Consider the following 13,308-nt stretch of genomic DNA (forward strand, 5'->3'; position numbering starts at 1 on the left):
TTTGATTGTTTTTAAACCGCTTCACATAACTGTCAAGTTGCATGGAAATGATGTTGCAGGCATCTGACATGCAACTACAATGTAAGGTCAAAACAGGCAACTGCAATCTTTATAATAAATGATTGCCGTTAGACAAGTGTTCATAAATATTTATGTAGGTCTTTGAGAGTTGTTATAAACGACTTATGAACAAGTCACTGGCCTACAGTAAACTAATACTGATCATTTTAATAGAAGATTATGAAAATATAACGAAGAACGGTGAGGCAGTCATCAATGCCAGAGATTGATTTGCAACTGTCTGACAGTCACTATAAGGTACCTGTTTTTTTCCATATAATTTCTAAGTATGCATTATAAAAAAAAAAAAATTGTCTTCCAGTTTATTGTGATTATTATGCTGCCTCACAAACACACTAGACACCAAAGGAAAAAAAAAGCAACTTTGTATATGGGATAACAGCAAAAAAGGCAGCTTAATTTTAGTTTCAGACTTTGTCTACTACAAAAGAAAACTAATAAGGTAAAAAAGGAATGCAAATCACAGTAATTATCATTTTCTTCAGTGAACATATTAGCTGATGATGCTAAATGCTGTGAATTCACTCAGCAGTAATCATCTTCCAATTTCATATCAAATCCACTTTTAACAGCTGCTTGGATGCTCTTCATCTCTTCTGGAGTAGCAGAGGGAAGAATGGCCAGCAACTCTTTGTCAATCTTCTCCAGTCTTGATTTACTGTTCTTTTCAAATTTGTCTTTGTTCTGAAGGACAAGACATAAAATACCTTTCTGAGCTTCATCACAGGAGTTCTGTAACTGCAGACGCTCCTGCTCAAACTCTGGTTTTTCCTTGTCCATGGCCATAAGTTTCCCCAGTGAGCTGACACGATCCATGAGATACTTGTCAGACACTTCAGTGTAGGTCGCTGAGATCATGTGGACGAGGCTGGCGATGTTAGTGGCCTGAAATGCTTGACTGTAGAGCAGGTCTTTGGAGAAGAGCTTTGAGTTGTAGGAAAGTGACTGAGTCTTCTCAGATGTGGAGACAAAACCTTTCAGAGTTTTGCTCAGGCTGATTTTCACAATGTTGGACACCATCTGAAAGAAGCGCACCATCTTCTCCCACTGCTCCTTCACTCTCCCCATGGCATCCATCCCTTTGACCAGCATTTGTATGGTGGTGTTAAAGTCTATCTCTTTGACTTCACAGTTCCTCATGGTGATCAGGATTTCAGTCAGTTCCTTTTGGTTTTTCTCCATGTTCTCCACACTCTTCTCATAGATCTCTCTGGTGTTGTTCAGTTGAGCTCGGCTCTGCTCTATGCGGAACCTGGCATTCTCTGTTGCCCTTCCTGAAGCACTCATGCCTTCAGATTTACTTTCCTCCTTAAACATCATTGTTGGTTTTGGAATCAGGGAAGGAGATTTTGTGACATTTTTGCTCTTGCAGTCAAAACTGCGGACTGATTCAGTCAGTTTTCTGATTTTCTTAATTAGCTCCTCTGTTTTGGCTTCTTCACATTTCCCATCTGGTGCATATGATGCCAGTTCTTTGGAGATGTTTATGCCCTCTTCACATAACTCCTTGGCACTTTGTTTTGGTTCACATTCTGAGATTTTTTCCATATTGGCAAGGATTCTCTGAAATTGGTCTTTCAAAAAATCTGTTCTTGTAGCTTTCTTTTTCTGGTCATACAAGCCCTTCCAGTCGATGTCTTTCTCATGCACATACTGCAGAAAAATCTCTGCACAATACAGGATTTCTGCAGACTTGCTGTAGATGTTTATTTCATCAACTGGATCTGCAGAACTATTCTTGTTTGTTGCATTTGATATGTTCACGTTCCTATATATGCTATAAAAGATTATCATTCCATTAAACAGAGTAATAATGCTTTCGGCTGTTGCAGCAACAAAATCCATAGCAATCATTTCCCAACCACTAGGCAGGGAGTCCAGTGCTTTTGAGTAGTTCTCTTGTGCCTCCTGCAGCTCCTTTTCCATGGCCTTCACTGCCTTCTGCATACGTTCATTGACTTCTTTTGATGTCTGTGCTCTCAGTTTGGCCTCCTCCAGCTTCTTCTTGATTGCTTCCAGCTCTTCTCCATAAAAGTGCTCAGCATTTATACAGGCTTCCAGCAGCTCTTGGATAATATTTAAGACGTCAGTGAACCGCTTTTCTGTTGATTCAGCCAGTGCAAGACAGTCATCTGCTATAACACGAATGTTCTCCAGCTGGTCAGGAAGATGGGCTTTAACAAGCTCATCATCACCTTGGAACAGAATTTTTACTGCAGACTTCATATAGTCTGGGACAGCCATGGTGTGGAGCCGAATCTGATCCATGTTCTTGTGGGCCTCATTGAAAGCCCACCAGCCAGAGTTACACACTTGCATGAGACAGGCACGAAATGAATCTGGGTATTTGATGTACTTGTAGCCGTCCTTTGGTGGGTTTTTGTTGATGGAGAAATCTGTTTTGGATGAAATATAGACCAGCTCTCCCAGGATGGCTATGGAGAGTGGAGCAGGAGTCAGGTATTTTTCCCAGTTAGCATAAGGCTGCATCACAAGCTTGGTTTGGTTTCTCATCTCCTCAGCTGTGGTGAGGCTTTGACAGGTCTTAGCAATTTGGGAAGCCATTACCAGTTTTCTGCTGCTAAAACAAATAAGAAAAAGACATGTTTGTAGTTTTTTCTGTATGTTTGTCTCTATAGAAGGTTTACAAGTCTGCCTGACCTCCAGTAGCCTGTTTGAAGCTTGTAAATGTGATTTATATAGTGTTAATACTGTGGTTTCCTAGTTTGGTCATATCTTTAATATATGGTTGGAGTATGACTGAAAGAAGGGAGAGAACATTGAGAACTTGAGCTGGGTTTCTGGCTAGCTTCTGCTATGAGCTAAATTTGTCTGTTAAATGTAGATTTTTAGTGAGTTTTTTTCTTTCATGAGAGTCTATTGGTTGCCACAGTGTGGGGTAATGAGGGGAGAAGGGAGACAGCAAATGATGGCCCTTGTGAGGGAATACAGTGTGCTGCTAGCGGTAAATTCACACACACACACATTTTCTCACCACAAGTGATGTCTTTACCATAGCAACAATATTGACTTATAACTAATAGTACTGAAGGGCTAGGTGTTTATCTGCAGTGGATTGCACACACTGTAAACCCGAACAGTACTACTAACTTAGAAACTTTATTGGTGTAGCAATCAAAACCTGTTATTTAGTTAACTCAACATTAAAGTTTTGCATTATCTTAACTTATCATTACGTTTTAATTTGACAAGAATATATATTTATGAGTAAACATTGTCACCTACATTCTAATTTATGAGTAAACAAAGACATGCAACGTCTGACGTCATCAACGTGCCTTGTGCCCCGGATTTACCGTTCCCAAATGGTCAAGATGGCTGGACGTTACCGGAGAGAAGAGTTTTGCAGCAAAACGGGTAAGTAGTTGTTAATGTTGTGAAGAAAACGGTTTGGGGGTCTTTATTTTTCAAACTAGGATTTGTGCCTGTATCAGTATCTGACGCCAGCTTGGAAAAATTACGTTAACGTTAAGCTAACCTATCATAATTCTAATAACAACAGGCTAATAGCAACAGGCTTTACCAGTCAGTCGTCAAAAAAGATTCAGCAAAGTTTTACTTTCCAAAGTCTTGTATTCCTTCTAATATGCATTTTGGTATTGAAAGTAAAACGCTTTTGATTTTTTTTACCGTTAACACTTACTAGTCTGTTGGCAGCCAAGGTAACATTACTGCAGGGCTGATAAATTTAGCTGGTAAAGCTGGGAAGGTAGTTAGTGTTAGTTTTTAGTTAGCGTTAGCATCGTTTATAGCTTAACTGCTAATTCATGAGCATGTCTGAATGTTTGGTAAAATACAAAAAAGGCGCAATTTTTAAGTCCAGCTTGCCACACGACAAGGGTCGAGAATTTCACATCTGTACGAGCACCGAGTTAATTGCTCATTATATATTATATCCTGTCCTTGTTTGTGCACTTAAACGTGAACATTATCCCTCTGTTTTTTTTTTTTGTTTTTTTTTTAATTTTGGTATTGTGTGTGAGTCTCGTACCACACCAAGTGCTGCTGAATGTTAATACAGCATGTAAAATTAGTTTGGTTAGTTCAGTTTTGCGTTTAAAAATTACAAGCATCAAATTTTGGAAATTAATTAACCGAGATCATTGGAATTGTTATTAATTGTTTAAAACTTCTTTTTCTGCAGGGACATATTGACATCTACCAACAATTTCCTTCAACAGCAAGTTTTGCAAAAGGTTAGCCAATCTTTGCTTGCATACATTTGATGGGACAGTGCAACACTTCTGAAAGTTAAGCCTGCTTATATGAACACTATTGTAATTAACTTAATTGTAATTAATTAATTTTTTTTGTGCAGTGCTAATGCTGAACTCAATGCCCATTTCTTAAAAGAGTGTTAGGTTTTCAGGGAGCAGGTCATTAAATGGAGTGGAAGTGCAAGTTGTGTTCCGTGTCCTTAGATGCTAGGGCAAAATTATTTATGCACTATCATTTGCAGCACAGTCATTATAATTAAGAATTAGCCCTCTGCCATGTCTCTATGATGAGTGTATTTGTACTTTTCAGTCATTTAATGCATTGAAAGCTCATTTGTCACGGTCTCATAAGGATGCTGCCAAATCAGATAGAGAAGTAGAAGCACATGCAATGTTTTCATGCCTCATGTGTACCTGTAAGCAGCCCTTTTCTGAAGCAGTGCTGTTTAGTCATTTGAGTCATTTACAGAAACATGAGATGGTAGCATGCCCATTCAAAAACTGTAATTACCGCACAAATGTGCATTTCCATTTAATGCACATAAAAGTAGAAAACATGTGGGTAGTTCAGACTATGATGATAATGTCGTGTCAGTAGAGAATGGTGGTGCTCCAGTAACAACATCTGCTGAATGTGATGATGAAGGACCTGCTCAGTGTGAGAACTCATCTTTCTTTGACCTTTCTGAGGTTGTGAGTCAATGTGACACTGATAATTTGAGAGCCCAGTTGCGCAATAATATAGCATCATTATTTTTAAAGATGCAAACTGTCCTTCATGTATCCAACATGGCAACTCAGGAAATAGTAGAACATTTGACTCAAATATTTGCCTTGTCCCAACCCCTCGTCAAGAAGACTATTAGAGATGTCTTACAGAGTCATGACATTGCTGCTACTGAAGCATCTCTTGATCAGGTAGTCAGTGCTGTTATGGACTGTAATATTTTTGCCAGTGCAACAGCTAAAGGTGAAGACTTCTCTTCGACCAAGAGACGAAAAACTTATATTGAGAAAAATTTCCCTGTAGTAAAGCCTGTACAGTACGTGCTAGAGCCAGGGCACACAGTTGTACACGTTTCCATTCTTGAGATGATCCAGGAAGTGTTCAGACAAACTGATATTCTTGACAAAATTAAAGAAACAAAGACAGCACTTAAAGGCCATTATGTGAGCCACCAAGATGGGTCATATTTTAAAGATAATAAACTGTTGTCGTCAGAGGAGCTAACGCTACCTCTCCTTTTGTACACTGATGATCTTGAAATAGCAAACCCACTTGGCACATCAAGGAAAATCCACAAGCTAAGTGCAGTGTACTGGGTACTTGCTGATCTTCCTAGTAAATACAGATCAGCCTTTAATGTGATTCAGCTAGCAGCATTGTGTAAAGTTTCTGACATTCAGAAATTTGGCTATGAAAGAGTACTTGGTCCTCTGTTAAAAGACATCAGTACTCTTGAACAAGATGGCGTGTTCATTGAGTCCATTGGGAAGGCAGTTCGGGGCACCATCATGTGTGTGGTGTCTGACAATCTTGCAGCTCATGCGTTGGCAGCCTTTACAAAGTCTTTCAGAGCCAAATATTTTTGCAGATTCTGCACAGCTACTCGAGATCAAATTCAGTCTTACGAAATAGGAGGTGGGGAATTTAGTCTGAGGACAAAAGCCAGCCATGACTGTGATGTGCAAGCTGTGATGCATGGGGAGAATCAGGATCAGTGTGGTGTTCAAGGAGATTGTGTTCTTAACCAGAGTTTAGAATATTTTCATACAATCACTGGTTTCCCACCTGATGCCCTGCATGATCTTTTTGAGGGCATTGTGCCCGTAGAGCTTGCCCTGTGTATTGGAGAGATGATCCGTTGCAAATACTTTACTCTTGAGTATTTAAACAAAAGAATTGTGTCATTTCCATACCAGCACACAGACAAGGTTGACAAATCAAAGCTTATCCCGAAGACATTTGCTGCAAAGAACACAATCGGCAGGACTGGTCATGAAAATGCTACATTGCTTAGACTGCTCCCTTTAATTATTGGTGATAAAATTCCAGAGGGAGATGGAGCATGGACAGTACTCATGGATTTGAAAGTGGTAGTTGAGTTGGGGCTGTCCTCGATATTTACAGAAGAAACTATCCAGTATGTGCAGACGAAAATACAGGACCATAGACAAGTGCTGCAGGAGGTTTTTCCTCATTTCACACTCCGCCCTAAACATCACTACATTGAACATTATCCAGATCTCATACGCTGTTTTGGGCCACTTGTCCACCGGTGGACAATGAGATTTGAGGGCAAACATCGCTTTTTCAAGCGTGTTGTTCAGGACACACAAAACTTTAAGAATGTGCAAACACATTAGCAAACCGACATCAGTACATGGTGGCATACCATCTCAGTCCCCCATCATTCTTTAAACCACACCAGCAGACATCTAATGTCTCCTCTGTGATGGTCTCAGTGCTTCCTGATGTCGCAAGGGCATACATTGCTCACAAAACAGACAGCAACATGATTTACAACACATCAAGTGTGAAGAATCAAACAGAATCAGACGCTTGCAGATATAAACTACAAAGGAGGCGTTACTAGTAGAAGTGCAGTGCAAGTTTGTGGTCAAAAAACAGGCATGGGTCAATTCCAGAAAGCAGACGAGAAACAAAACAAATATACACCAGGCAAACAGTCCAAACAGGAGAAGGCAAAAACGTGGTCAAAAACACAAGCAGAGGGTCTAAGTCCAAAATCCAAAATCAGGTAAAAAATCCAAAGGGCTGGGCCAAAAGACAAAGTCAAAGAACAAAGGCAAAGGTCATACACGATAATCAGATTCAGAAATAAACGCTCAGTAGATCACGAAAAACGGATGCAATACTTCTCAAGTTACCTAGTCTAAAGCCCGGGCTTAAATACTACACTATAGTAGTCATATGATCAAACACAGGTGACATTCATTAGTATTCAGGAGATCGCGAACGTGGATATGAGTTTGAGGTCAGGTGGGGAGTCATGTGACCTTCCGGAGAGTTCTGGGAGTTTGAGTCCGGCTGTCTATCTTCGTTGGTTGGCTGTGTGGAAGTCAGAGTCAGAGATCGAGTCCGAATCCAACGAGGCACTCGGCGGATGCGTGACATCAAGTGTCAACACTGATGGAGCAGAATATGATATAGGAATGTTTGTGTCCGTGGGACAGGTGGGAGAACTGCCTCAGTTCTGCAAAATTGAACAGATTCTTCTTGTAAATAACAAGGTTGTTCTTCTTAGCCGTGAACACAAAGCACAATACATTGAACACTTGCAATCCTATGAACTTGCCCCAGGGAATTTGATGGTTTATACCATATCAGAGCTCAATGACACATTACCTCTCTCTGCTTACAACACACAAGGAAGGCTGCTCATAACACCAAAACGATACGTATTACTCCACTGAAGAGTATGTTACATTTTACAACATGTATTCTTGTTGGTATTTTACATGACTGATGGAGGATAATGACTTTTTGAAGAGACACTACTACACTACTACTGTAGACCATTTTCTTATAGCCCAAAAACATATGCACTTCTTTTTGACAATGGAACAATCTCAGTGACCCATAACAAATGTGAACTTGCGCAACCAGTTCTACACAGAACTCGACCGACACACACCATGACTGATTGCCTTGTTCAGGCAGAAGGCGTTCCGGACAGGCAAGACAGCAGAGGTGCTTCGAGAGATCCTTGGGACTTATGATTGCCAGGTATGTTTAAGATTAACTTTGCCAACAGCACAACATTGACCATATTTTGTGTAGACATTTCAGAGTATTGCAGCACAAAACTAAAGGAGTAAACTGGAGTAAATCAAACAAAGGTGCAGAGTTCAATTAAGGTTGAGGTTAATTAAGGCTAAGGACAACTTTAGTTGATGCAGTAGATTCAAATGTACCAAGACTTGGCCAGGCACTGAAAACTCTCCACTATAAATATCAAATTTGCTTATCATCCTGTTATTACATAGAGCCATCTCAAAATAGCCATAGTTTTTTATTTGTATGGTTCTTTGTTTTCTTTATCAGTACAAGTTGCAGACTATTATCACATGAATGCATCTTAGTTAAAAGGAACCACATGGGACATACCAGAAGCTTGACTCAGACTGTTATATTTTGTACAAACATATCACAGATGTTAATTGAATGTTTTATGCACATCTTTGGATCATTGTTGGGTAGACCTAGCCTGCAATTAAGTGCTGGGATAGTGACTGGAATTACAGTCACTGTTGTGTTGTTACACTGTCTGTCACTGTTTGTCTCTAGGGGTCAACCCAACCAAACACAAGAGGTCAGAAATAAAGGAATTCAACCTTGTTTCTGGTTAAAGGATACATACAGTACAATGCTTGTGTGTCTAAGACTCGTTAGTTAGTCAATTAAAAATGTTGGCAATTCCAGAAAGATGGATCTATGAATGGCTATGAATGCTTAACAAATACAACCGTCTTAAAATGTGTTAAGTTAAAAAAAGAAATGTATGTATTAGTATGAAGCTGAACCACTATACTGCCAAATTGAATCGGAGGAATAAAAGATTGATTTGTTGTACAGAAATTGTATAGGTACGACAGACTTATGCTTAAGAAAGTTTTTACAATAACTACTTAATTTGATTTGTCAATCAAGGTAGAAAATGATGCCAATGTAAGACGCAGTGTGTCCCTTCGTGCACTTCCTGTCTACCTGCGCGAGGATGACTCGGAGTTCTTCAAGACCTACAATGTAAGCAATGGGATGGGTAAATATAAATTAATGCAGTGTATACATATAAAGTAAACAAAAATTGTATCTGATAATTTTGTTAAGATTTGTCACTGGAGCAATGACTTATAACCTTCCTTCTGCAACTCTCCTTATAATTGGATTGCTTTTATTTTGCAGCAGGAAGAGGAGCCAGATATCACTGACACTCCTGTTGCTCTCCTCACTTCTGGTGTGGACTCCTTCAGCCCCGAGAGCATCTCTGTTGTACTTGAGGGGGAAATTGTTGTGAGTGATCTTCCCAGGTTGCCTGATGCATTCATGGTGTTGTTTGGCTTGGTCTATGCATTCAATTTAGAATATACAAAGAAACTCATCCACACATTCACCTTTATTCAGAAAATAGTGATGTGTCTGGATGATGGTAAACCACTGAAACCATGCCTGCTGAGTTTGAAAAATGACTTGATGAAAGACTGAACCAAGCAAGAAGCTTGAATGCCCATGTGCATAAGTGGTCCATACATGTACACTGACAAACCTCTTTAATAGACACCTTCTTGTATCTACACTCTGTCATTTTCATCAGTTCCACTGATCATATAATTGCACTTTAGTTCTACAGTAATGCACTTTAGTTTGTTTGTTTTCTGCATTTTTGTTAGCCTACTTCTACCCTATAACCCGGTGGTGGTGTTAGTGTGTTTTCTGTTGGTACATTTGGATCAGACACAGCAGTGAAGCTAAGGTGTTCACTCAGTGTCCACTCTTGGACACATAAGATCCAAGGAGGTGTCAGTGTACACCAATCAGGCATAACATTATGACCACCTCCTTGTTTCTACGCTCATTGTCCATTTTATCAGCTCCACTTACTATATAGGTGCACTTTGTAGTTCTACAATTACAGATTGTAGTCCATCTGTTTCTCTGCATACTTTGTTAGCCCCCTTTTACCCTGTTCTACAGTGGTCAGGACCCCCATGGACCCTCACAGAGCATGTACTATTTGGGTGGTGGATCATTCTCAGCACTACAGTAACACTGACGTGGTGGTGGTGGTGTGTTAGTGTGTGTTGTGCTGGTACGAGTGGATCAGATACAGCAGTGCTGCTGGAGTTTTTAAACCCTGTGTCCATTCACTGTCCATGCTGTTAGACACGCCTACCTTGTCAGTCCACCTTGTAGATGTAAAGTTAGAGACGATAGCTCATCTGCTGCTGCACAGTTTGTGTTGGTCATCCTCTATTCCTTCATCAGTGGTCACAGGATGCTGCCCACAGGACGCTATTGGCTGGATATTTTTGGTTGGTGGACTATTCTCAGTCCAGCAGTGACACTGAGGTGTTTAAAAACTCCAGCAGCACTTCTGTGTCTGATCCACTCAGACCAGTGCAACACACACTAACCCACCACCACCACGTCAGTGTTACTGCAGTGCTGAGAATGAGAATGAAAAAAGTTTAAAAATGCAACTGACTGAACAGTTATTGATTTAACTTTTTTGTTGTTAGATGTTATTTGATTGTTGTTATTTGATTGTTTGATTTGTTGTCAAGATATTATTGCAGTGTTGTCACTTGATTGCAAATCTCACAGTTCAAAAACTGAATGTTAAGCATAGTGCATGTATAAAGACTGAATTGTTAAATTGTCAAAATTCTTACTAATTAATATTCTGCCAGCCATCATGTTCAGCCTGATGTCAGAAAACACCATTCACTGTGATGTTCAATAGTTGTTTATGCAGTTGGTGTTTCACACATTTGAATGCCATAAAGAACATCAATATATATATTGTTTATATAATATAAATGTTAATATATTGAATTATTTCCTTTAAGGTAGCTGTGTAAGTATAAATGATGCTCGAGGAGAGAAGTGTACTTTTGTGTTTTCAGTCTGTTGTTTAGTGTTTACTGTGAAATATTTAATAACAGAAGAAAATATTTCAAGGTCTGATAACAGTTGGTAGTGCCTTTGGAATGGCAGACTGTTTTATATGTTGTATAACTTTAATAAATAACTTATTACTTGGTATTAATTCATGTTTTTGTGAATTACTTGCTTAAAATTTGGTATTTTGAATGTAATTGGTTGAAATGATCTTGACTAGGATTCAAGCAGTGTTTGGGTATGACACACTTTAATCTTTTGAGTAGATTTTCCTATATAAAAATAAGAGGTCTACTATTATATGTTTTGGGTATTTGTTAAGTTAGGAGAACTTAATTTACTTTTATAATGTTAACTAAAACTAATGTAGTGTGTAGAACTTAAAAATATTATAAATTGTAAATATTATATGCGAGTTCAGAAAAAATAAAATTTATATAAAACAAATAGTTCAGTAAAAGTATAATTTTCAATTACAGTAAAAATAAAATTTTCAATTACAGTTAAGTTAAAAGATTTATTACATGAACTTAAATTTTATTAGGTAATCAGTTACAACAAAAGTTTTGAGTACTCTGAACTTATTTGTTTTTACAGTACAGATGTGATAGTTTTTCTCTAATCAGTGATCAAAACCAGAATACATTATTAAACTAGCTTTCCAAAACTTTTTATAGGTAACACTCTATCATACGGTGTCAGAAAACATATTGACAACTGCATCTTGTGCAATGCACCATGGTAAGGTAAAGCTTCCACTCACCTATAGAACCTACATTAGCTTTATAGCTCCAATGGAAAAACAAAGGAGCAACATGTTTTGATTGATGATATTTTTTGGGGAAAAGTGGAAATTTCACTGAACTATTCCTTTAAGAAGAATGTGCATAGAAGTCAATTCTTTTGTAGGAAAAAAAACAAAAAACAAAAAACGTACTTAATCATAGAATAGATCAAGTAAACAGAAAAATGCAGTTTAATATCAACAAACAGCTCAATATTCGGATTCTCTCAAGCCCTGTCTGAAGACTGATTTTAATGAAGAATGAAGACAGTTTAGAATGAAGATTATTTAGAAGATTCATATTCCTAAACTGAGACTGTTGGGCAGATGGCACATAACACTAAATTTAACATCAACTGTATTACAGTCAAAAATGAAAATGAAAACCTTAGGCGTCAGGATATGCATTAGTCTGCTTCACCTGTCTCCACTTGAAGCAAAGAACAATCACATTGACGGCCAAGCCAGTATGATTTTAGAAAGATAACAGAGGACTGCACACAGTTCACTGAACTCATCTGAATGACCCTAAGCTACAGTAATGACCTATTTAAACTATCCCTTCATGCTTTTCCAAAACCTTTAACTAGGCTGCTTGATAGTACTAGCTACACTTTCAGAAAAAAAGGGATTATCCCAATAACTCTTGCAGTAGAAAATGTAATACTCAAATGTAATTACTCAAAGCTTGGAGTAAAAAACAGGGTGTATGGAGTCAATGAATCTATAACTGCAATGGAATGTAATAAAATTATGTTCCTTAAAGGTGTTGAAGATGCACCCTCGAGTCTTTTACCCCACTGACAGTGTTTGGACCCCGAAAAGTACTTTTTTTCTTGAGAGTGTTCAGTGGCATAATTAAGATGCAAATGCATGTTTTTTCTAGAATCTACAATTTGGCAGAAAGATGTCATGGCAAACAGTCCTGTATATGTCCAGTGAACATTTACGTTGGCGTTTGCACTAATGATAAAAAATATTCAAATACATCCAGTCAATAATAATCTTTGGTTTAAGTCAGCTGCCTTACCTTGATAACTGAGTAGTTTTCACTGGAGGTGTTGATGATGTTCTTTCAGCTCTGCTGACCTGAATGGAAGAGGAGGAATGAAAGAATGAAAGTCAGAATTTATAGTCCATGGGGTCAAACAACCCAGGAATCCCTCTGAGCTATGTCACTGAACTTTCAGGAGGGGCTTAATTGCTCTCATGTGGGCTGGCGCTCCTGTGCCAAGAGATCAGCTGCATAATGTCTAACTGAATGAGTACATAAAGCACAAGTTCTCATCATGTTTGAGCTATGTGATTGTTAATTACTTGGATTTCTTGTTTGTGATCCTTTGTTGAGTTCTCTCTCCTTATTGTTTGCTTGAAAATGGAATTCAGTCTGATGAAATGCAGTAAAACTAAGATGTATTTAAACATTGTTGCAGTTCTGATATCTTACAGCAAAACAGAACATTTTATCAAAAAGTACAAATAAATACCCATTATTTCACAGTGATGCTCTGTTTAATTCTGCTTTGTTGCACCAGTGTGGGACCTGACATTAGCATGTG

General features: G+C 38.5%; 1 protein-coding gene across 1 annotated transcript; it reads right to left on the reverse strand.

Annotated features, from left to right (window-relative positions):
- Positions 1 to 606: 606 nt before the first annotated feature.
- Positions 607 to 12,832, reverse strand: LOC118804868. The gene is made up of 2 exons (XM_036565487.1): positions 12,780 to 12,832; positions 607 to 2,659 (listed from the first exon to the last, which is right to left on the reverse strand). Exon 2 carries the CDS (start codon positions 2,644 to 2,646, stop codon positions 607 to 609), a length of 2,040 nt encoding a protein of 679 aa, XP_036421380.1. The 5' UTR covers positions 2,647 to 2,659; positions 12,780 to 12,832.
- Positions 12,833 to 13,308: the final 476 nt, after the last annotated feature.

This window comes from Colossoma macropomum, unplaced genomic scaffold (assembly GCF_904425465.1).
Source record: "Colossoma macropomum unplaced genomic scaffold, Colossoma_macropomum, whole genome shotgun sequence".
NCBI lineage: Eukaryota > Metazoa > Chordata > Actinopteri > Characiformes > Serrasalmidae > Colossoma > Colossoma macropomum.

Bases quoted from the DNA above. Each gene is read 5' to 3' on its own strand.
- LOC118804868 (XM_036565487.1), bottom strand. From the start codon at position 2,646: ATGGCTTCCCAAATTGCTAAGACCTGTCAAAGCCTCACCACAGCTGAG.